The sequence below is a fragment of the Lupinus angustifolius genome, chromosome LG04 (assembly GCF_001865875.1).
Source record: "Lupinus angustifolius cultivar Tanjil chromosome LG04, LupAngTanjil_v1.0, whole genome shotgun sequence".
In the NCBI taxonomy this organism is placed as follows: domain Eukaryota; kingdom Viridiplantae; phylum Streptophyta; class Magnoliopsida; order Fabales; family Fabaceae; genus Lupinus; species Lupinus angustifolius.
In genome coordinates this window covers 9,196,927-9,220,680 of record NC_032012.1, presented here as the reverse complement: position 1 = coordinate 9,220,680, position 23,754 = coordinate 9,196,927, and the positions used below count along the sequence as shown (strand labels likewise).

The window sequence follows — 23,754 nt, the reverse complement described above, 5'->3', positions numbered from 1 at the left end:
CTAGCTAATTATATTATGAATATTATAAATTTGTGAAATAAATAACTAAAATTTTGATTCATTAACAGAGAGTGTTAATAGATTGTTTGAAATGTGGATGGTGCTCTTTTAGGTGCTTAAAAGTTGTTTTAAATGAAGAAAAAATGCAGGCAAGGAAGAAAAGTTTTGAATTCTAAATTTTTAAATCTGTTTTTTTTGGTACTACCAAGTGTATCTCTTACCCTTTTTGATATGAAACTAATTCATTTCGATGTGTGTGATTGTTGGTGCATGATTGTCTCTTCCAACAAGTGTGATTTCCAGGAATCGAACTCTTGACTTTATGAAAAGAAAAGTAAACTATTGATACAATCAAAAGTTATGTTTATAATTAAGGTGAATTCTTTATGGAACATAGATATAAATTAAGGTCCTAAATAGAAATAGAAAAGCGGAATTATATATAAAGCCCAAACATTAAAAGATAAAAAAGAAAAGCCCAATACATACAATGTCCTTCATGAGAGGGACGAGGAATCAAAAGATTCAAATTTCTACACAAAACCATGTAATTCCATCAAACTTGGAGCATATTAAAAATACAACATAGCTTAGGTGTTGTGTGTAGGAATTATCAGTATCTTGGAGCAACAACTTGTGATGAAGCTTATATCTTCTTAGAATCAAGTTGGTATCGAGGTTGAAGTGATGAAATTAGAACAATTTCTTATACAATCTCCCAATATTGTTAACATACACCTCCTATTTTCCTTTTCAAAACACAAATGAGTGAGAATTTGTTTTAAATTGATTTTTGGATGTAAATGACAATGAGAAAAAAAGAAAGATTTATAAACCATAAAATATATTTGTGATATAATTAGAGTATTTTATTTCAGTTAAATGACACTCGTTGATCGGATTGGATTACTTGAAGTAGACCGAGCTCATGCACTTGGCGAAATCTTAGGTCACCAGGACACCATACCAACCGAGCAGCTAGTACAAAGGTCACGCCTTTGCCACCCACCTGACGCGCTGCCAACACCTACTACACGCCGCTTACAACTCTCACCCAACCCTCTGCTTTACAGCAAATGTAGGCTTAGACTGCGACTATCATATGAGAGACTTGGAGAGAGCATATGAGAGACTTGGAGAGAGTAGCCCCACAACACACAACATATGAGAGACTTGGAGAGAGCAAATACACATGACATATTTGGGTATTGGTCACTCACTCTCTAACTCTACTCTCTATAGCATTTTTCGTTCTAATACCATGAACTGTTGATTCCCCTTTCATCGTCATTTACTAACTTGATTATCGTATCATTTTTTTAACTATCTTCTCCAACAGTTCCGGATATACTTTAAGTGACCTAGACTCTCATTCAACACAAGCAAATTCTCTTGAAAAATACCATATCGAACACTTCTACTCGATGACTCCCAACTTATGACCTACCCATCCACAGTCGAAGACCCCAAGTCAGACCCTAACCCACCTCACCGTCTAGTAACCAAACAAGAGAACATATTATATTCGTTTTTTCATTCACTACTTCTACAACTAACTTGGAAACAAACAATTACGTGCAAAAAGCAAAATTTCACATCCCATGTTAGAAGTCAAAGTTTCAAATCAACAAACCCTTACCCTATAATATTATATGTATACAAAAAAAAATTTATTATATGTAATCAATAATAATTAAATATAAATAATGAATTATATATTCAAACTTTTCGACTTTTTGTTTCTCCTTAAACAATTGCTAAACAATTGGTTGTTCATAACTAATCATTAAACACTGTGGCGAAATTACAAAGTATTAGGTTAAATTATTATATCTATGACATAGCGATCGGTATAATCAAGCGGGTAGGTGTGTCTTCTCTTCCTGAAGATTTTGTTGTGTGAGAAAGATCAACAATTTTGTTTCTTTGATTTGTTCTTCATCGCTATTGGTGAAAGTGCATAATAAGGGTTAAGGAAAAAATGGTTCTTCCATTTTTGAAGTTAGGAACATTGGCGTTGAAAACACTGAGCAAACCTGTTGCAAGTAGGATTAAGAAACAAGCTGGTACTCACCCCAGGTTTCGTGAATTCATCGTTAATATGGCTCAGGTCAATTTCTACTTATTCATTTCTATTACCCTTTTCCCATTTTCCCATTATTGTTGTTGTTATTGTTATTGATTTCTATTGTTACAGGCTAATCATCAAATCTCGACCAAGATGCAGAGACGAATCTATGGTCATGCTACTGATGTAAAGATTCATCCTTTGAATGAGGAAAAAGCTATTCAAGCTGCTGTTGATCTCATTGGAGAAATCTTCGTCTTTTCTGTATTCATTCTTTACTTTAACACTATCACTCTTTTATTACCCCTTTTCCAATTATTATCATTTAAGTTTAAGTACTCTATGAATTTCAATTTCAATTTCAATTTCTCACAATCTCATTTATGCTGAATTATAATGTTGAATAAAAATCTCATTTGGGCTTTAGTACTTTTAGTTTAGTGTTCATTCAGTATGAAGTAGTACTATCTATGGTCTTACCGGGTTTGTGGCTTGTGTTAGTAGAACTCCAACAAAGGAGGGTTTGCAATAGAAGAAATAGACAACAGGTGAAGAGGGTAGGGAATTAGAGCTTTTAGTGGTTATGAAATAAATGACTGTCTGTAAGCAGGTCCTGACCGTTGTGATAACAGGATTAGACGCTAGTTATAAAAGGGGAAACAAGGAGAGAATCGGGTCTCTCGAGTTCCTGGAGAAGGTACTTATAAAAGGACACTTTCCTTGATCTCTGAACTTATATCACATTAATAATGGTCAGAGAGTCAGAGGGAATTCTTTCTGCAATAAAGATTAGTTGTTTTTCTCTATTTCTGATTCAGTTCTATCAATTTACTCAATTCAAATTGATTGTATTGTCATTCCAAATTATGATTTGCAGTAACGCTACCAGAATTATTGACACAAAAGTACTTGAGTTTCAATTAAGGGGTACTTCATTATGAGCTGTTGGATCAGATTGAACTTTTGCATATTGGCGTAAATGTTTTAAAAGATTCTGTCTATAATTAGACAAACTACTGGTAGAGAATAGTAGAAAATTACAGTTATCTTACCAAAAATATTGTATGTGCAGAGGGATTGTAGAAAATGTTCAAAAAGAATAAGACAAAGGACAAGAATAGGACGGAGAAAAGATATCTAAATATTGAAAATTGATGGTCCAAGTATTTCATTGTAATAAATTGATTCAATATTGTTTTTACAAAATGAGTTGTAAAAATGCTTATGATCTTAGGTCCAAAAAAATTGCGTATGAGTTGTGTTCTTTGAAGCTAAGGGTTTCTATCTTGGTTTAATTTCTGGAGAATTCAAGCAGTGTTTTCATTGAATGATAAGATAAAGGAGAGGAAGTACTTGGGTTTTGGTACTAGTAAGCTAAGTGCATTGTAGTCAGAGAGACACCCCACCCCCCTCCAACTAAAAAAAACCATGTCTGGTATTTACTAGCCCCTTAGGCATGTGACACGAGAATATAAATCATTTTACTTGTCTGTAACAAAATAATTTGTGTCTCATACATGCCTTTGTCCTTATTAATTACTTCTGTAACAAACTGCTATCTTTGTAGGTTGGAGTAGTTCTCTTGATCCTTGAGGTACAAAGAAGTTCAAGATCTGAAGCAAGAAAGGAGGAGCTACGAAGGCAAGAGCTGGGGGTAATTCCAAAAGAATATTCTAATACACATTTAAAAATTGCTCTATTCTTTTGTTCATATATATTATTTCCTCTTGAATTTAATTATCTTATCTTGCTATATTACGTGCTCTCCATTTTCTGATACAAAGGATATGTTTGTGATTTTTTTTACTGAAACAACTTCGGTAATTGGAATAGATGATTAGTTTTCCTTATTAGTATTGCTATTACTGGATAGGTGGGCACTGGGCATGCAAGAAAGGATAAGATTATTAATGAATGTATTAGAAGGTAAGTGGGAGTGACACCTGCTGAGGAAAAGACGGTAGAATTGTGCCCACTATAGTTTGGACATGTGAGAAGAAGGCCAATAAAAGCCCTAGTTAAAGAAGTTGATCAAATGAAGGATAACCTAATAATTAGAGGGAGAGGATGACCAAGAAAAACTCTAGGTGAAACTATTAGAAAGGATTTTGATTTTGATCAGTGTGGCTAACCCCACTCACTTGGAAAATGCTTTGGTTGTTTGTAGTAGAATACTATTGCTGGAGGATTGTTACCACTTTATGCTGAAAATAAATAAAAAAACTGGCGGCTCATGTACTCTCATGTTTAGTTTCAATCTATCAGATAAACAAATAACAAAAATGCTGCAAGTTCAGACCTGACTATTTATAGCTTTTACTCGCATGGCCTATGTAGAAGTAGTGGAATCGTTTTCCCAGTATTACATTGTGAATTAGAAGTTAATTTCTAGAGGAGCTGAACCGATATGCATAGGGCCTCATATTTGAAGATATCAGAAGTATGTGACCATTATTGGCCTATATTTCCCAGTTGGTGACAGCACTTCCTAATTTCATTATTGGCGTCCAAAGGTTGCATAATGCTTCGTGATGTATTTTATTTTGAAAACTCTGGTTAAATAGATAGTCGTGCCGAATATGAGAATGATTAAAGTATCTCAAAATGGCGTGTGCTAGACCTTTCATGTCAAAGCTGCAATAGGACAGTATCAATGTTTTTGTCGCATCCTTTTATGTTGAAATGGACATTGTTAGATGTCTGAGTAACCGAGTTAACAAGCTTAAATGGAGGGATATGTTTATGGTTATAGCTATCTGACCTGGGATTTTGTTGAGTATTAATGCTAAAATATAAAACCACTGGAAACAACTCCGTTATATTCACTGTCATTGGTTTCCAGTTCGGGCTAACTGAGAAAGTTAATCCATGTGTCGGTTTCATAATTCACCTTTCTCCACCATTATTCATTCTTCTGTAGGCTGTGAAGCAAGTAAGTGAAGATTTGGCAAAAGAAGTGGAAATTCTTAAGGAAAAAATTCAAGAAGTGGAACAGCTGGCTAGGGGACGAGGACTGAGTGGTGTTCTTAATTTCAGGCAGAGTAATACAGAAATTGGAAAGGCAGGGAAAGCTGCTTGACCTGATGAAAGAGACATTTGTGCATCAACATTTTTTTCATTTATCTTTGGGATAAATATAACATCTTCTAACACAGTTTCTGATTCATTAAAGGGCCTCTTCAGCAAGAATAATTTTGTACCCCATTCATTGTCTTAATTGTGAGTGAGAGATTGGTTTCCAACTTACCCCAACATGTTTTATTTTTAAGGGATTTGCATAATTGCTCTAAATATTTTTCATACTATATAGTGTTATTGTTCATCTGCATTGCAGAGTAGCAAAGACCTCATGTCTTTTATTCATTTGAGGATGACTGCATAATCTGTTGAAGGCATTTTTGTGTTTAAGTTGATGGTAACCATTTTAACATGTTATGCTTTGCATGGCTATGAAAATGAAGTAATTCATGTGATTATATTTCAAATTTAGTGACATTTAAAGGTATCCAGAGCCTTTGATACTCAATTAATTGCTTAGTACCTATAACAAAGTCAACCATGCACCCCAAAACTCTGTTTCATTTTCCTGTTGATGATTGAATGATAAATCATGAGATGCTAGTAATCTTAAAAATGTATTATTTCAAGGTTTTAACTTTTAACCAATAAACAACCTCCTATAAGCTTTTCTTCCATTTAGCAGAAGCATCAAAACAGGAATATGTTGCATGGTAATGGAAGAGTGTGCTTTATTCCTTCCTTACTCAAATCATCTTTCACTTATTCAGTATTCACCCAATAGAGGAATTTCATAGAAAAAAGGAATCACCTTTCTCTTCCTTTTGTTTATTTTCGTCGGCGGGATTCTCTCCACCCTTTATGAGCACTGGTTTAGAGTCACCAACAAAGAGTTTGCAATGTAAGTTTGTGAGAAAAATAAAAACTAAACAGAGAGAGAAGGTTTAACCCATTTTCATTTCTTAAAGTAATTAGACCAGAATCAACTGAAGAAGAATCTTACAGTTTTATTCTTCAAAGTTCCAACTGATTATTTTGGACCACCAATCCACTATATACCTCAACTGATATGCTTGTAAATAATGTCTAAAAAATTAGTATGTAATCATTTTTCATGACAGATAAAATCATAAAACAACCAAGAGCAAGAAGCATAAACAATTGTTCATAGTAAATTTATAATATCAGTTTTTTTTTTGTTTTTTCCTTTTTGCCCATTCCACACATACAGGCACCGATCTTAGCAGTACAGAGAGGGAATAACAAAAAAGCACTTTGTTTCTATTCTATCTTTCCATCACTTTATATAAGTTTCTCACCTTCAACATTTTTAACATAGAGAGAGGATTGAAGCCTCTATTTTCAGTGGAAAATTTGGACTCTTAAGTCTGAGGTAAGCATGGATCCTTTGTTTTCAGTGGAATGGAAATTGACAATGATTCAAACTTCTCTGTCATATGACTTTACTTAACCAAACTAGGTTTTTGGGTTTTTGTTTCTTCTTTCTTGCTGAATATATGATCATCACTTTAGTTTGTTCTGCTTTCCACTGTCTTGGTTGGGCTCCTTCAAGCTACCATATGATTCAGATTTGGAGTTTGTTGTGATGCTTTATTATGTTTTTTATTGGTTTTAATAAATTTTGTTTCTATGTTTCAATTTGTCAAGAGTGGTTTCTGAAAAAAATTATTTTTTTGCTATGCATGTATTTTTTTCTTCCAGTTTTCATCAGAAAATGTGTTTGTGCTCCAACCTTCTTTTACTTAATTTGAAGAAGGGGCAAGTATTTTACTATGAATTGACTTAATTCTGTGATGGTCATGTTGGATTCTTAGTTCTAGTTTGCATATTGAGTTTCTCTCTTTTTCTGAGGTTTTATTTGTGGTGGAGTGGAATGAAACTCAGTTTGTTATATTGGTGATGGTGACTGTAGGGCTTTATTGGTAGGGCTTGAGAATTAGCAATGAAAAAGGTTCTGAAGCGGAGCTGCAAGTCGGCATCACATAAGCTCTATAAGGACAAGGCGAAGAATCATGTCGATGATCTGCAAGTGATGTTCTTGGATTTACAGTTTGCCAGGAAGGAGAGCCGCACGGTTGATGTCGCACTCCTTGAGGAGCAAGTCCATCAGATGCTTCGGGAGTGGAAGGCTGAGCTCAATGAGCCTTCTCCAGCTTCTTCTCTGCAGCAAGTAAGTTCATTCACTTTAATTTGTGGACTTGAACTCTTTCAATTGTGAATTTGTGATGGAAACACACAAACTTGAATGACAATGCTAGTGGTAAAGATGTGATTGTGAATTGTGACATTTATGCATGACTACAGGGTGGTAGTCTTGGGTCGTTCTCGACCGATGTCTGTAGGTTACTACAGCTGTGTGAGGAGGAAGATGATGCTACTAGTCTATTAGCTGCTCCTAAGTCTGAGCCTTATGACCAGACTCTGCAGGCCCGTGCTGAGGTGCTATTACAAGAGGTGAGTGCCTTTTTTCCTTTTGGGCGATTAATCATCTATTCTGGCCACAGTTGTAATTCTTTGTCTGAGATAATGCCACAAAGTATTGATTTCTCTTCCAAATGGTTGACTATCATGTACAATATTGTCTTTTTATGTAAAATCTTCCTCTTTTAAATGACAGAAAAGAGAGCTTGTTTTAACCTTCCTTGTAGTTTAATGCTAATATCCAAAGTCTACCTTTTGTTCTTATGCCTTACAGTTTTAATCAGTATTTCAATGCTGCTCAGCATAATTGACCTCACTTGAGATTGTAATGAGCTTCTTGGTTTAACTGTAAATCAGGGCCAACATCACCATGATTACCCCTTGATTGATGAGTCCAAACACTCCACCTTTGGAGTTCACAATATGGCAGCTAACAACTTGAATGGGGCTGCTTTAGAGTATCACCAATATGACTTAAATCAGGATTTCAATAACGGCTTTTATGCTGGTTTTACCGGCACAGGTTATAATGACGAAGTTGCTGTTCCTTGTATATCTAGCTTTCTACCAAGCATCTGTCCTCCTCCTTCTGCTTTCTTAGGTCCAAAATGTGCACTCTGGGATTGTCCAAGGCCTGTGCAAGTGTTGGACTGGTGCCAGGACTATTGTAGTAGCTTTCATGCTACTCTTGCTTTGAATGAAGGACCACCAGGCATGGCCCCGGTTTTACGACCTGGGGGAATTGGACTGAAGGATAATTTGCTTTTTGTTGCCCTTACTGCAAAGGCACAAGGAAAAGATGTTGGCATCCCAGAGTGTGAGGGAGCAGCCACTGCAAAGTCTCCATGGAATGCACCTGGTAATATATCCTGCACATTATTGATTATATTGCTAAGCTTTTATTTTATAATGTATCTGCTAAAAAGTCGAGAAGATTGTTCTTTCTCTGTTATTAACTAGTTTCTTGTTTGATTGCAGAACTTTTTGATCTTTGTGTTCTTGAGGGTGAGAGTATTAGGGAGTGGCTTTTTTTCGATAAGCCTCGAAGAGCATTTGAGAGTGGCAACAGAAAGCAGAGGGCATTGCCAGATTATAGTGGGCGTGGTTGGCATGAATCTAGAAAGCAAGTGGTGAATGAGTTTGGAGGGCTGAAAAGATCTTATTATATGGATCCACAACCACTTAATCATTTTGAGTGGCACCTATACGAGTATGAAATTAGCAAGTGTGATGCATGCGCCTTATATCGGTTAGAACTAAAGCTTGTTGACGGGAAGAAGAGCTCCAAAGCAAAGGTAACAAGTGATTCAGTTGCTGATCTACAGAATCAGATGGGAAGGCTCTATGCCAAAGGCAGAGCCAAACTTAATGCCAAGGTTGGCATTGGTGGTGTCCATTCAGCACAAAATGGACCATATGAGCATGGGTTAGCTGCACCATATGACTATCTTGTCGAGAACACAGGTGAATATTATGTGACATGATTGACCTTGAAGGAATCTGCGCCATGCTGCATTCAACTTGGTTACACACAAACTGTGCTGGGTTTATTTTGTACTCTTCCTCCCCATAATTTGCTCATTTCACTTTTTCTTCATAATGACAAGAAGATATGGTCATTTTTTTCACCGGTTGAGACAGTAAATAGCTCATTCTCATTGGAGTGCTACACTAGAATCTGCTGGATGCCAGGATCTAACTTCAGGAGATTACCAAAATAAAAGTTGATGTATACTATTTACGATTAGCAATGTGGTCAGTGCTAGAATCTAAATAGCACCACCGAAATTGTCCCATTTATTGTTGAGGTACAACATTGCTGTAATTCATCCTTGGCCATTTTACTTCCAAACCATGCTAAAGTAAGTCACCTATAATAAACTATTTAAAGGTTTGAAGACACACTTTCAAGGGTACATAATTTGCCATGTAATAATTGTTTAAAACCCCTTTGAGCAATTTTACAATAAAGGAAAAGGAATCTAACTTGGAGTGAGAGTACTAATGTGGTATGATCAATATCTATTCTGTGTATTTGACCACGTATCTTAATTTGATGTGGTTATTGAGATTAAAATACTTATCTGATCCTTCAACATATATAGCCCCAGCATCAATTTTTCTCTATCTGCAATATCCAAAAGTGATAATAAGAAACCCCAACAATCATAACAAAATCCCCAAACAAAAGTCATCTCCAAAAAGCATCAATTAAGATGAATTGAAAAAGGAAATAGTACATCATTTCAACCAGATAAACAGAATGCTACAAAAAAACTGCTTCAGAGTGTTACCAATGTCATAGTTATTGCATGAATAAAAAACCAAACATCACTCCAGTTGCAGAACAAGTTACTTTTTTTCTTCTGTGTCTTGATTTTCAAGTCCAAAACGACGCTTGAATTTGGCAATCTGTCCTAAACTCTCGGCCATTTGACGCTTTGCCCGAAAGTGATAAACTTTTCCAACAGGGTGTATCTTTGTCATCATAACATGCATTAATCTACCTGTTTGTGTAACATAGGATATCCACTGCTTCTGTGGGTGCACTCCTTTCTTCATCTCCTGCCAATTTTGCAACACACACATTTCATCAAACAGTTCGTAGGCAACAAAATTAGATTTCCATTTTATAATGAAAAGAAGCAATAAGAAAAAATAAAAAAATAAAAAAATCAAATTTTTGGGTAAGGGAGCTGAAGGCATAAAGTTAACAAATTTGTTGGCAACATTGTTTTCAACTTTTTCATGAGAACAATAATACAATTAAACCAAAATTTTAAATTTCTAAGTCAATTTCTTCAAATTATAAGTAACAGTGTGTGCAATAATACAAATTCGTACACTGTCAGCAATCGTGGATTCTGTCTATGGTTGAAGAAATTCAGTTGCTTAGTCTTCAGTCACTGGTAGAAGAAGACGTTAGGTTTGTTTCCATGGAACCTATACGTCGTCGTTTGACATGGGGTAATTGGGAATTTGGGCTTATTGGGTCTACTAGATACCCATTTTAGACAATATTAACAAACAAGAGCATGAATTAAACAATATAATAAATGATTAATTATAAGTATGAGTGGAAAGGTAAATCGTGACTCATCCGAACCTAATTCAAATTTAAAGGCGAAAATATTTTTTGGTTGAGTTTGAGTTTAGGTTCAGGTTTAACGTCTTGAAATATTGTACTCGAGTTTGGTATATGTTATAGTGTGATACCCAATTTACTAAAACCTAATTTATATAATAAATGTCAAATTATCACATATATATATATATATATATATATATATCTATTTAAAAGATAATGAACATGTTTTAGTGTTTCATATAAGCTTGGCTAGGGCTGGCAATGAACCGAATCAACTCGACATTTGTTCGAAATTCAATTTATTATTTAGCTCGATAAACTTGGTTCATCAACCAAATGAGTTAAACTTGAGCTGAAAATTGAGCTCGTTAAATAAACGAACCAAACTCGAGTTGAATACAGTTCGACTCGTTAGGTTCATGAGCTAGCTCGGCATATATATATATATATAAACTAATTTTTATGTTTATTATGACTCATGTATTATTTTTTATATTTATTGTTATTATATATATAAAACTTGTTGTAGTATTTTTTTTAAAAATTAATTAACTATTTAAGTTGTCCAAATGAACCAATCGAATTGAGCCGAACAATTCGCGAACTTTAACCAGGCCGAACTCAAGTTAAAGAAATAACTCGTATCGAACTCGAATCGAGTTTCGAGCTTAACCAATCCTTATCAAACTGAATTCTGGTTCTACTTTATTTCGGCTCGTTCCAGCCCTAAGTTTGGCTACTCAAAATCCAACAATGGTAAGAATAATAATCTATTCGTTAGTGTTTGAGTTCAAGTATGAATTCCGGGTTAGAAGATTAAATAATCTAAAGCCAACCTTAATAAACCTTGTTATTATCCCTAATTGTAAGTCTAATTAAAAGAAATAAGATAAAAGAAAATACTCAATTTCAAAATTCAAGTGGAGTTAGGGTGAGAAAATAATATATCCAATTTTCATCCAAAACATCTCTTTATAGATTTTACACTCTTTTGGAATATTAAAAAAAAGTATTCGAATTTAGGAAAAAAGTGGAAGTGGAACCCTTTTTCCTTCTCTATCATTACGTATTAATCTCACATTTGGTTGCATGAACAATTAGAATTTCATAATCTTTGTTCTTTGTTGTGTGTGATTGGTGAATTACTGAATTGAATTAACATGGGAAGAGGAAAATTCAAGAGCAAGCCCACGGGTCGCCGCCAATTTTCTACCCCAGAAGACATGCGTAAGCATAATTCCTCAACCCTAATTCCCTTTCCAATTTCCCTTTTGCTATTGCGATTTTCTGTTTTTTTTTTTGTTTCAAAATATGATCTTTAGCTAAAAAAATAATTTTTTTATTCTCTGTAACTTTTTTAAGCAAAAAATAGATTTTTTTGGTGTCTTATTGAAGCAATAGAGTAGTAGAATGTTTGTTGCAGACATGTTTTCATAAGGAGGTTTATGGTTAAATGAATTAGGTTTGTTTGAATTGTTAGATTTTGAGATATCTTGTTGTTTGAATTCAATTCAATTTCCATAGCTGAATATCTTATGGAGTTAATTGTTTTAAGTTTTTTTGGTTTGATTCTGTTATCTGAATCTACAAGCTGTATTACAGTTGAGTCTAGAAGGTAGTTGAACATGAAAGTTGTGTTTTTTGTGTGGAAAAAGAAAGGTAACAAATTAATGATGTTGCTGAGATTTTCATTTTGTTGTCTAAGATTTCAGTGAGTATTCTTTGGGATGCCCCATGGGAGAAAAAAGTGGCCTTTCTCCTTTTAGATATCTATGTAATGTTTGTAAAAGAAAATAAAACTTGAACGACCTGTTTTATTGATACAATTAAGTGCCAATTTGCGCAACCAAGTTAATTAAGTGTTTATTCATTAAGTTTTTTTATTTTTAAATAAGCTAAAAGAAGCTTATTTTCATAGCCTTCTCTAACAAGCTTCTTGCAATTAAATCAGTGTTATTGTATAGTGACTTCTACTCACCATAGATCCAGTCCAGTATCAAAATATTATTTGGATCGATTAGTTAAATTATAATCCAATTTAGCTGAAGTAAAATACAGAAATAATTTCTTGTTGTCAAACACCTTTTCAGTCCCTTCCTCTGGCCCCTCTTTGGAAAGAAACAAAAAATCATATTTATCAGTGGCTGAAAGAGGATAATAAAAATGCACTTCTGAAAACTTATTGTTTCTTTTGACCACTGCAGTTGCTGGAACATCTAACCGTCCTCGAAGTTTTAGACAGGTTTTCTTATGCAATCCTTTTTACTCCTCCTCCCGCTCCCCTCTCTTTCAAGCACACACACATTTGGTCACTTATACTCAGAATGTTGTTTTCCATATAATAGTATCTAACTATCTACTTCATGTACATGTTGTCTCTCATTTTCTTTATATCTTTTACAAGTCAATTTTATTTTACGTGGTCATTTTGCTTTGCAACCGTATTAGAAAGAAGCTGAGCATGAAGAAGAAGAAAATGAGGAAATATCTGGGGAGGAGTCTGGAGAAGAATCAGAAGAAGAAACTTCAGTTAGTATCTCAGTCATTACTATAACTAGGATAGACGGAATGCTATTTTTTCTTTTGTTGATGTTTGTTTGTTGCTATAGTCTAGCCTCATCAAATGTCAAAATGAAACTGACTGTCTTGTTGACATATAATGTATGCAGAAAAAAAAAGGAACCCAAGGGATTATTGAGATTGAAAATCCTAACTTGGTGAAGCCGAAAAACTTGAAAGCTAGAGATCTTGACGTAAGTTAAAATTGTCCAATGTTGGTCATTACATAGACACTTTTTTAATAATTTACCTCATATTGGAAGGATTGTTCTTTCCTTGTTTGCGCAGGTTGGAAAAACAACTGAGCTTTCAAGGCGTGAAAGGTTTGCTGTTTTCCATTTGTTTTATTTGAAGGGGGTTATATGATCATGCACTTGAAGAGGGTGTTGCTTGTTGTTAAACGGGATCAGAACATTCTTTTGCATCTAATCATTATTGAAGGTGAAGGTTTTGTGTTAACACGTTTTCTGAACATCTTTAAAAAATTTCACCTGTTTATAGAGAGGAGATAGAGAAACAGAGAGCTCATGAGCGCTATATGAGGCTGCAAGAGCAAGGAAAAACAGAACAATCAAGGAAAGATTTAGGTAGTGGTAGCTCTTGAAATAGTGTCTATAATTATGTGGTGGTTCTTGTACATCTTTTTTGCTTGCTCCTTAATGTCTGATATTATTATATATGTCAACTATTGAATGCATGGTAAGTACTATGCTGCTATGCTTTGCCAGGAAAAATGTCAAAGTATCATAATTTTCAAAATACTTTCACTTCCCAATGGTTTATGTTTTTCTTTCTTCGTAGTCTAGATCGTTTAGCTCTTATACGTCAGGAGAGGGCCGAAGCTGCTAAAAAGCGAGAAGAAGAGAAAACTGGTAAGTTCTGAAGGCTGTTTGTTTTGCTTTCTCTATCATGATATCCCAACACTAGAAACTGATGATTAAATATTTTTCAGCCAAAGATCAGAAGAAAGCTGAAGCACGCAAGTGAATTTCTTGGATACATGTTTGTATCCACACCAGTCCAGCAAAACAATTGCTCTGTCACTCTCCCTTCTGCGTTTTCTATCCACGTTTTATTTATTGTTAACGATTAATTCGTAGCCAAATTTCTGTTAGAGTTTTTCGTTTAGTACTGCTTTCGTCTTTTCTTCTTGAAAGGGGTTGATGCAGATGGTTTCTAAGGGATGCCTTTGATGTAAGGAAAGGCATTGAGCAATGTAAGTGACTAAGTGCTATGGACAAAGTATTATCTCCCAGTTTAGCAGGGGATAAAAAGTGACTTTTGTGCTGCCTTATGAGGTTTTTGTCCAATAATGAACCCATATTAAAAATCAAACAAATGATAGTTTTTTGTGTGTTGTGTTGTCTCTCCTTTTTAACAACTTAAACGCATCTTAAATATCATTCCTATTTCTAATTTTAATGGTCATAATTATATCTAGTTAGCTTTTCCTTGTGATTGCTATATGTTACATGCTAACCTTCTGGTTTTTCATAATGGTATTTTACAATTTTCTTCATTATCAAGTGATCTCTAGTTACCAACAAGACTATTTAGTTGTGTAAGATCTTGTTAGATCCCAAGAGATCAAATGATTAAAGGTTTGATCGTCGTGAGCGACACTTGTTAGGAGCAATAGTCATACACCCGAATTTTTTTAATTCTTTACCCATAAGATGAGAGAATACCTTTAATATTAGAAAAAAAAGTGATGTGGTTGGCCATCAATGTTTAGTCATTTTGAAAACTACATGCTATATCACTTTTCCTAGTTTTATGTTCTTACATGTTTAGATCCAATTAATCTCAATAACAAATATTCAACAACTCTGCCATATACTTCTTGTCTTATCAATAAATATATAGAGTATGAATTTAATTTAATTCGTTGGTTTTGATGAAACTAATATCAAAAGAGACCCTTATTGTTTTAATAGGAGGTCTTTGCTCATACAATTCTTAAGAAATATTCAACCTATTACTATTTCCTGGTTCAAAAACATCAAGCCATGCATTAATCGATTTTCAGGTAGCTTAAATTTAGTTTGTTTCCTTGACAAAAATAACTTAATTTCATAAATATTATTTCAAAATATTCGTTTTTAGGAGAATGTTAAAATTAACATTAGGACCGAGCAATGGAATTTATTTATAACAAAAGTTTGGAATTGAGTGCCAACCCATACCTAATTGTAATTTATGATAATGATGATGACAATATATTAATGTCAAGATTATTGTTCAAAAGACTTTCCAACCAGTAAAAGTATGACAATGTTTTGTTTAATTTTAAAAATATTATTTATAGAAAATAATTAAATATAACACATGTCAAGATTTAAATGAAACTGAAGGAGACATATTTCCTTATACTATGAGATATTTCATAAATATAACTAAACAACTTTCATCCTTTAAACTATTTTGAGTTAGGTTTAAGCATTGGAATGTGTTACATCATATTTAATGCATGCACGATCTAGTATTTTATATTTAGTAATAATAAGAATGAGATAGTTCTTCAAATTCAAAAGATTAATGAATAACTCGAACACTTTAGCCAATGGCATTCTAAGAACTTTAATGAAAATGAAATGAATAACTCATTATAATGATTTTAGAAATTATGTTATGAGCATTTAATTTTCCTTTTGTCATGGAACAAAAACACAAGATGAATATGTATATAGACACTATTCACCTTGCAACTTGGTCTTACAATTAATGTCATAATGATTATGGTATCTACCTTCCTAAAATGATAGTGAAGTGCCCACATGTTCATTACTTCTTTATGCCCCTCAATAATTTGACCTTATATAATGAAGATATTTAAGGGAATTAAGCAATTAGAATTAGAATCACAATCACAATTTCTTAGATTTAGTGTTATCAATACCCCCGTCAGATTCTTGGCAAACCATAAACCATATTAGTATGATACAATAATTATAGTAGCTATATAATCATATCAGTCAAAAATCAATCGATTTTCGATGTGGAGGATTAAACACAACATCACCATCTATAAAACTATTATCTCACCATACCAAAACCCATAGGTTGGATCAACTATACCATGTTAATAAGATTTCTTACACACTTTTTTGTATCAGTATTAGGAATATGATTATGTTTTGTGTGGCCATCATGTAACAATTTCTTTTATCGTTACATGCAAAGGCCATTGACTTAGTAAAATGTATTAGTTGGCTACCTTTAAGTCTCTTGCACTGTCTTTTGTTGATTCAATATTTCAATTTTGTCATCATGCTACTAAGACTTTTGCGGTCTATGTTAAAGCATGATGGGCTATTTCAGTACTCTGATAATTCTGTGATTCTTGGATGAAAGTTTAGATTAGTTTTGTGATAATCTTTTTAGAGTAATGGACCAACAATATATAGTGTTTCTTCGTTTGCTTTTTCTTTTACATGTTCAGCTTGTAGCAGCACAAACATCCAGTCAAGACTGTAAGTTCAATCCAACTTCTCTGATATTTTGATCTTTGATGTATAAATATATCACATTACTTGCACATCTCTCACGGAAAAAGCGACACTTGTTAGTACGGATAATCACATAGTTCGAAAAAGATTAGTTACTTATCTTATGTATATGTTACTAAATAATCTTCCTTTATCTTTTCCCTTTTTGTATAATACATCATAAATTACACCATACAAAGAAAATATACTTGCAATTTAGATTAGGGTATGTTCTGTCTTCATCTCAACATAATGATTATGAAAATCTGTGCTTATGCATGTAATTTAGGATAATGTTTGTTGATGGAAAATTCTACCATCAAGATCTTAAGAAGCAGATTTTGTTTGCTTTCAAAAAGTTATCAGTTGACCTGATATATCATTGACAATTGTCCAAATTATTTAGTTTGTAAAACTGGAATCTTATTTTCTGATAATCATGTTCACTAGGCATTGCTCATAAGTTTTTTTTGTACTACCAAGGGTATCTCCTCACCTTTCTGGGTAAGGAACTAATCCCTTTCGGGGTTCGTAACTGCCCCTCCCAATAAGTGTCGCTCACAGGAATCAAACTCTCGACATTGGGGTTCTAATGGGGCCTTATACCACTAGACCAACGCCTTGTTAGTCATTTCTCATAAGTTAGTAGGATGGAATTGTTACCCAGTTTAATTTGTTTTGCCATAGCAATTCTTTCATGTTGACATGATCTAGGTTTTTCATTCTTGTAAATTGGCAAAGCTGAAATAATCATTTGCCTTATTTAACTTATAAAAAAGCATTTTCACATGATTATGAATATGAAGGTTGCATTGTACTACTGCAGTTTCTGGGCTACAATCTCTGACACAATCCTGGACTAACAAACCACCAAATTGGGTGGGTAAAGATCCTTGTGGCCGTAATTGGGACGGAATTCGTTGCACCGGTTCAAGAATTACCCAACTGTTAGTTCTTTCTTGATTTCTTCGGCCTCTTCAAATTGATATGAAAGACTGTTTCTTACTTTCTAATTCTTTTTCTTTGAAAATTAAATCTGAAAGGATGTTCTTATTTTCAGGAAGCTAGCAAGTTTAAATTTGGTGGGTCGGCTCAACTCAGCAATCCAGTCATTATCTGAACTAGACACAGTGTACAATTTCTATTTCTAGTATTCAGTTAAACTGAAAATTTTGATGTGGTTAAATTATCATTAAGCTGAAATTCTTCTTCAAACCTTCAGATGCTAAAATGTTTCTGAACATGTGATTAGGTACTCCCTAGGCATAATTTTTTGCATTTAAAGGTTGCCTGATAGCAATGGATGAGCCTCGATGTAACCTAAGGTTGCTACCTTGTGACCGAGATCACGGGTTCAACCTTTTCGAAGGCTGCCTAATAGCACCCGAGAAGGACATTTTATTTTGATAAGGCATTTTTGGTTAATTGTGGATGTGATAGTCATTTGTAGCTATGTTTATAACTGACTTTTTTTCATACAGGGATCTCTCTTACAACACAGGCTTGACAGGAACAATTCCAAAAGAAATTGGGAATTTGAAAAAGCTAAAATCCCTGTAAGGAAGGAACATTTTCTCTATTGCTACCTTTTCTTTCCCTTATAAAATGTATTATGCTTTTTGATATGGTGTTTTTCTTAATTTTTTGCAGTGCATTGGTTGGTTGTGGTTTCTTTGGTCCTATTCCAGACTCAATAGGATCTCTAAAGCAGCTAACCTTTCTGTAGAAACTTCTTATTCTTCTACTATAACTGTTATAACAGCGTTAGATTCTCACGATGCTTCATATGCAACATCTTTTGTTGGGCGTACACAGTTCATTCATATCATGTTCACTTCATAAATTATTCAACTTTATCTTGGAACTAGAATCTAATTGTTTCTTTTATGGGGTAATATATGGTAAATTGTGGACCACTTATCACCTTACTGTTTTTTCATGCAGAGCACTGAATTCTAATCGGTTCAGCGGAAGTATTCCACGCAGCATTGGCAATCTATCCAATGTTAATTGGCTAGATCTTGCTGATAACCAGCTTGAAGGACCTATTCCTGTCTCTGATGACCAAGGGCAACCAGGTCTTGACCTGCTCCTTAAAGCCCAACACTTGTATGTCCACTTCATTTCCGGTTTTTAGTTCATATTATTGCACTAATGAGACTAGATATTTTTCAATTCATTGAATGGTCTACGACTATGTCTCCATTTTATGCAGTCATTTTGGGGACAATAAACTCTCTGGTCAAATACCACCAAATCTTTTCAACTCCAGTATGATTCTAGAACATGTGTAAGCATTTATTTTCTGGAATTTCAAAAACTAAATAAGGGCATGGAAGTGAAACCAAGGTTCCTCATGTCACATAGTCAAAAGATTATGATGTTTCACATGCATCCAAGTTTACTCATATGTGACTCTATACTCCTTAATGTTCTTTTTGCCAGGCTTTTCGACAATAATCAACTAGTTGGTACTATTCCACGCACCCTCAGTCTTGTGACCACATTGGAGGTTGTGTAAGTATCTTGTTCATTGTGTCAAGTGGCTAGTGACTATATTCACACAACTATGCTATCTTTGAATTTATATATACTTTCTTTGTATTGAATATTTTCTCTTGACCACAGACGCTTTGATAGGAATGGATTAACCGGGGGAATGCCTTCAAACTTCAACAATCTCAAAAAACTTAGTGAACTGTAAGAGAACTAAAGAAACATGCCTCTATTAAACTTCATATTAGTTTATCCGTAAGAATTGTCTGTGTTTTCCTAAACAAATCAATTTTTCTGAGGGAAGGCAGTGACTATAACTTTTGCAGCTATTTATCACACAACAAGTTCAATGGCTCTCTGCCGGATCTTACTGGAATGAATAGTCTCATCTATGTGTAAGTAGTTAAATAGTTATACTCTACTATGATATTTTATTAATTGCATTGTATAGCCTAGAAGTAACTATCATAATGATTATGTTACAGGGATATGAGTAACAATAGTTTCACTTCTTCTGATAATATCCCTTCATGGGTTACAAGTTCGGAAAGCCTGACGACTGTGTAAGTTATTCCTTCCTCGTCAACCACACTTTAATTCTCTCTTTCACTCTCTCAAACAAAACATAGCCTTAGATTACTGGTGTGAGTATTACTATATTGAACTCATTCATTGGATATATGAACAAATGATGGTTATGACTTACTAGGTGATTATACTGAAATGTGATAACAGGATATTGGGGGACAACCAACTAAGTGGCACATTTAATATCAGCAAGGACTACAGCAACAGTCTGCAACTCATTAATTTGCAGAATAATGCCATAACTGAGTACAAGCCAGGAACCCAAAACATAAGTTTTAATGTGATGTAAGCTTCATCATATGATTTCACAGATTTTTATTGGACAAAACTTATGTGTTGTTTTTGGGTGCATGTAGTTCCTTTTTCTAATAAAATATAACATGTTACCCTTGTTATATCTTCATTCATGTTATATTTTTTATTGGAAAACAACACCATAAGTACTTAGTGAACAATACCTCAATTGTGCTCATTTTTATTGTGTTTTTATTGCATCTATTTGCATAGACTCAAATCAAAACTACTAGCTGTTGCTTTTTCTTATCTGAGGCTGTTATCTAATGTTTTTGCAGACTTGCTGGCAATCCATTTTGTCTTGAAAATGGAGTTTCTGAACAGAGTTACTGCCAAGTACCTAAAGTCATTCCCTCATATTCAACACCACAAAATAATTGTGCACCTCAAACATGCAGTAACAGTCAGATTTCCAGTCCAAACTGTAAATGTGCATATCCCTATGAAGGAAGTCTCATTTCAAGAGCTCTTAGTATCTCAAACTTTAACACAAGTGACTATAAGGATATTGAGCAGTCTCTGATGGATAGTTTTGGACTCCAAAATCTTCCAGTGGATTCGGTTCGTTTGAGTGATCCAGTGAAGAATTCATCTACAAATAATTTTCAGTTTACTCTGAGTGTCTTCCCATCTCAAACTGATCGTTTCAATAGAACTGGAGTTTTACTCATTGCTTTTGTGCTAAGTAACCAAATCTATAAGCCCCCAGAGTTTTTCTCCCCTTACTTCTTCACTGGTTCTGGCTATGGATACTATGGAGGTGATTCAATGTCTCAATATGAACTAGAAATGCTAAATTCTGTGTCTGCTCTGTCGTATAATTCTCTTACTCGTCTCTCACACTGTTACTACAATGTTACATAGGTGAACCTAAAAAATCAAGCACAGGACACACAGGGATTATGGTTGGTGCAGTACTTGCTGTTTTGGCCTTTCTTGTATTAGCAGTTCTTGTAGGGATATATGCCATCCACCAAAAAAGAAAAGCGCAAAGAACTAAAGAGCAGAACCCTTTTGGTGAGATATTATGAATGCAAACTTGGCATTAATAGTTGAATTTTATCCCTTGATAGGAACTTTTCTAGTGATATTTTACTAATCCAGTGTCATTTTAAATGCAGTTAATTGGGAACAAACCAAGAATAGTGGCATTGCTCCTCAGTTGAAAGGAGCAAGATGGTTTTCTTTTGATGAGTTAAGCAGGTACACCAACAACTTCGCCAAAGCCAATACTATTGGCTATGGTGGCTATGGGCAGGTTTGTATTAATGACATCTTATGACTATCTTATATCTTTTCACATTTAAAGAATTTCATTTCTGATACTCGCTTCACAAAAATCCAAGTATCTTCTCGATTTAATTAGTCCCCATTCACTAGGTTTACCAAGGTGTTCTCCCCTCTGGGGAATTGGTTGCAATCAAACGGGCTGCAAACGAATCCATGCAGGGTGCTGTTGAGTTTAAAACTGAGATTGAACTTCTATCAAGGGTCCATCATAAAAATCTTGTTAGTCTTGTTGGTTTCTGTTTTGAGAAGGATGAACAAATGCTGGTGTATGAGTACATTCCAAATGGCACCTTAATGGATAGTCTTTCAGGTACTTCTAATGTACCATATGGTGTCATAGACTATTACTGAGTTTACTAGAAGCAATTCAATGATCTAATTAAGCAAAAATCTTTCATCTTTCCGTAAGTTTCTTAATTTATCTTGTTTGATTTTCTATATGCAGGAAAGTCTGGGATCTGGATGGATTGGATAAGGAGGTTGAAAGTAACATTGGGTGCAGCAAAGGGTCTTTCCTATCTTCATGAACTTGCTAACCCACCAATCATACACAGGGACATAAAATCAGGCAATATCCTACTTGATAGTCATCTCAATGCAAAAGTTGCTGATTTTGGTCTCTGCAAACTTCTTCTTGATAGTGATAGGGGCCATGTCACTACTCAAGTCAAAGGGACAATGGTTTGTATACAATGCCTTAGACTCTTACTTTATGAAGCAGCATATATCTTTGTTTAGAAGTTTCTGTTTAAAACAAAATTTGAATCAATATTTAGTGTTAAACTTGATATTAGCAAAAGTGATAGCTGATGCAAATTTGTTTCCATTTGTTCTCACAGGGGTACTTGGATCCTGAATATTACATGACCCTGCAATTGACCGAAAAAAGTGATGTATATAGCTTTGGAGTGTTAATGCTGGAACTAGTAACAGCAAGAAGGCCAATAGAGCAAGGGAAGTATATTGTAAGAGAAGTAATAGGGGTAATGGATACATCAAAGGACTCATACAACCTTCATAACATTCTAGACCCAACCATAATTAAAGCCGGAAAGCCGAAAGGGTTAGAAAAGTTTGTGGAACTGGCATTGATGTGTGTCAATGAATATGGACATGAGAGGCCTTCAATGGCTGATGTTGTAAAAGAGGTTGAGAATATAATAGAGCTTGTTGGTTTGAATCCTAATTCTGAATCAGCTACAACATCAGAAGGCTATGATGTAGAGAAAGGTGGTAATGTTATACATCCTTATGTCAATGAAGATTTTAACTATAGTGGAATTGTTCCACCAGTAAAGCTAGAACCTAAATGAGTTTTGCTATGTTTTTCTCTTGTTATTCTTTCTCTCTTCAAATGCTATAATTGAGGTAGGTCTGGTGTGTAAATTTTGGATTCAATTTCCCTTTGTTATAGAAAATGATGAGTTGTTCAACCTGAATATTGTTAAATTGATTGACTTTCAGTGAATTGGAAAGTATATTGTTATACGCTGAAAATTGGTTATTGTGATCATGGTTGTGTTTATACTAATAATATGTCGATATTTTTGGGTACTACTAATAGTATTTCTTCACTTTTTGGGGTAAAGAACTAATCCATTTTAGAGTGCATAGTTGTCCCTCTCCATAAGTGTTGTTCCCGGAAATCGAATATTGACTAATAATATGTTCATTGCTGCCAATCATTTTAGTAACGCCTATGAGCTGAAAATCTTGGTGACCAATGAGTTTGATCGATGTTTATGAAATGGATTCCCATGGTGAATCTCTACTAGTAAGATAATCCAACATGAAAATGATATCTTATTCTTCTAACTGGCCAAACTTTAGAGAGTAAAATGAAAAGACAAACTATCATATCATATCTCTTACCTATATATTAAACAAACCATGAGAATGTGATGTAGCTAGGTTTAATAAAAATCTTGTGTGGAATATGTTTTTTTGTTATTTATCTATGGTTTAAAATGCTATGCACACTTGTGCATAAAAAAATGCAATAGAAATTAACAAAGAAAAATCCAATGAAAGTGAATGGAAAAAGAAGATAGCTTTTATAAGCACCACAACATTACAAAATAAAATGAGACAAGTATTATTTAAAAAGTTTCAATAACTTATATTTTTAAATCATCAAATGAATATCAGCCTCATATTTCTGTAATGGATTGTCCAATATAGGAGAGGATCCAACTCCCCCAATATTTATGCTTAAATATGTAGCATCTTAGGGTTTGTCTGAGAGTTAGATTTTGGAGAGGAAGGAAGGGAAAATGAAGACTTGAAAATCAGGAAATACACTTCTGAGATGACTCTCAAGCCTTTTCTTTCCCTTCCTTTCCCTCCAAAATCCAACTCTCAAACAAGGCCTACAAAAACAAATATGACATCCCATGTGACTCAAACTCTCAAAAGTCTGACCT

The 23,754-nt window shown here is 34.2% G+C and overlaps 4 protein-coding genes across 8 annotated transcripts; all 4 read left to right on the top strand.

Moving 5' to 3' along the window:
- On the top strand, positions 1,871-5,427 carry LOC109345590 (putative OPA3-like protein CG13603). The gene is made up of 4 exons (XM_019584677.1): positions 1,871-2,110; positions 2,198-2,332; positions 3,636-3,722; positions 4,989-5,427. Exons 1-4 carry the CDS (start codon positions 1,982-1,984, stop codon positions 5,145-5,147), a joined length of 510 nt encoding a protein of 169 aa, XP_019440222.1. The 5' UTR covers positions 1,871-1,981; the 3' UTR covers positions 5,148-5,427.
- LOC109345588 (transcription factor VOZ1-like) lies at positions 5,761-9,363 on the top strand. 4 transcript variants are annotated; one of them, XM_019584675.1, is made up of 5 exons: positions 5,761-5,987; positions 7,020-7,277; positions 7,412-7,561; positions 7,886-8,387; positions 8,507-9,363. In XM_019584675.1, exons 2-5 carry the CDS (start codon positions 7,050-7,052, stop codon positions 9,010-9,012), a joined length of 1,386 nt encoding a protein of 461 aa, XP_019440220.1. In that variant the 5' UTR covers positions 5,761-5,987; positions 7,020-7,049; the 3' UTR covers positions 9,013-9,363. The 4 variants fall into 4 exon arrangements, with proteins under 4 accessions (XP_019440220.1, XP_019440221.1, XP_019440219.1 ...); XM_019584676.1 differs by lacking the exon at positions 5,761-5,987 and adding an exon at positions 6,196-6,479 and having other exon boundaries at positions 7,031-7,277; XM_019584674.1 differs by lacking the exon at positions 5,761-5,987 and adding an exon at positions 6,197-6,479 and having other exon boundaries at positions 7,034-7,277.
- On the top strand, positions 11,620-14,653 carry LOC109345591 (28 kDa heat- and acid-stable phosphoprotein). 2 transcript variants are annotated; one of them, XR_002107429.1, is made up of 9 exons: positions 11,620-11,843; positions 12,821-12,858; positions 13,065-13,145; positions 13,286-13,369; positions 13,464-13,498; positions 13,677-13,762; positions 13,982-14,047; positions 14,128-14,469; positions 14,631-14,653. XR_002107429.1 is itself a non-coding variant. In XM_019584678.1 (8 exons), exons 1-8 carry the CDS (start codon positions 11,777-11,779, stop codon positions 14,160-14,162), a joined length of 492 nt encoding a protein of 163 aa, XP_019440223.1. In that variant the 5' UTR covers positions 11,620-11,776; the 3' UTR covers positions 14,163-14,513. The 2 variants fall into 2 exon arrangements, 1 of the variants encoding a protein (XP_019440223.1); XM_019584678.1 differs by lacking the exon at positions 14,631-14,653 and having other exon boundaries at positions 14,128-14,513.
- Positions 16,397-22,821, top strand: LOC109345587 (probable leucine-rich repeat receptor-like protein kinase At5g49770). Its single transcript, XM_019584672.1, has 18 exons — positions 16,397-16,648; positions 17,490-17,610; positions 17,724-17,795; positions 18,145-18,219; positions 18,314-18,385; positions 18,608-18,772; positions 18,879-18,953; positions 19,109-19,180; positions 19,292-19,363; positions 19,486-19,554; positions 19,645-19,722; positions 19,895-20,032; positions 20,320-20,801; positions 20,906-21,058; positions 21,163-21,299; positions 21,422-21,641; positions 21,777-22,012; positions 22,171-22,821. Exons 1-18 carry the CDS (start codon positions 16,564-16,566, stop codon positions 22,642-22,644), a joined length of 2,796 nt encoding a protein of 931 aa, XP_019440217.1. The 5' UTR covers positions 16,397-16,563; the 3' UTR covers positions 22,645-22,821.

What these genes read in the sequence shown, in the direction of transcription:
- LOC109345590 (XM_019584677.1), top strand. Translation starts at nt 1,982, where the DNA reads ATGGTTCTTCCATTTTTGAAGTTAGGAACATTGGCGTTGAAAACACTG. An exon ending in TCATCGTTAATATGGCTCAG is followed by an intron (nt 2,111 to 2,197) that starts GTCAATTTCTAC and finishes CTATTGTTACAG; the next exon opens with GCTAATCATCAAATCTCGAC. An exon ending in GAGAAATCTTCGTCTTTTCT is followed by an intron (nt 2,333 to 3,635) that starts GTATTCATTCTT and finishes CTATCTTTGTAG; the next exon opens with GTTGGAGTAGTTCTCTTGAT.
- LOC109345588 (XM_019584675.1), top strand. Translation starts at nt 7,050, where the DNA reads ATGAAAAAGGTTCTGAAGCGGAGCTGCAAGTCGGCATCACATAAGCTC. An exon ending in CAGCTTCTTCTCTGCAGCAA is followed by an intron (nt 7,278 to 7,411) that starts GTAAGTTCATTC and finishes GCATGACTACAG; the next exon opens with GGTGGTAGTCTTGGGTCGTT. An exon ending in CTGAGGTGCTATTACAAGAG is followed by an intron (nt 7,562 to 7,885) that starts GTGAGTGCCTTT and finishes ACTGTAAATCAG; the next exon opens with GGCCAACATCACCATGATTA.
- LOC109345591 (XM_019584678.1), top strand. Translation starts at nt 11,777, where the DNA reads ATGGGAAGAGGAAAATTCAAGAGCAAGCCCACGGGTCGCCGCCAATTT. An exon ending in GTCCTCGAAGTTTTAGACAG is followed by an intron (nt 12,859 to 13,064) that starts GTTTTCTTATGC and finishes CAACCGTATTAG; the next exon opens with AAAGAAGCTGAGCATGAAGA. An exon ending in TGAAAGCTAGAGATCTTGAC is followed by an intron (nt 13,370 to 13,463) that starts GTAAGTTAAAAT and finishes TTGTTTGCGCAG; the next exon opens with GTTGGAAAAACAACTGAGCT.
- LOC109345587 (XM_019584672.1), top strand. Translation starts at nt 16,564, where the DNA reads ATGGACCAACAATATATAGTGTTTCTTCGTTTGCTTTTTCTTTTACAT. An exon ending in CTTAATGGATAGTCTTTCAG is followed by an intron (nt 21,642 to 21,776) that starts GTACTTCTAATG and finishes TTCTATATGCAG; the next exon opens with GAAAGTCTGGGATCTGGATG. An exon ending in CTCAAGTCAAAGGGACAATG is followed by an intron (nt 22,013 to 22,170) that starts GTTTGTATACAA and finishes TTGTTCTCACAG; the next exon opens with GGGTACTTGGATCCTGAATA.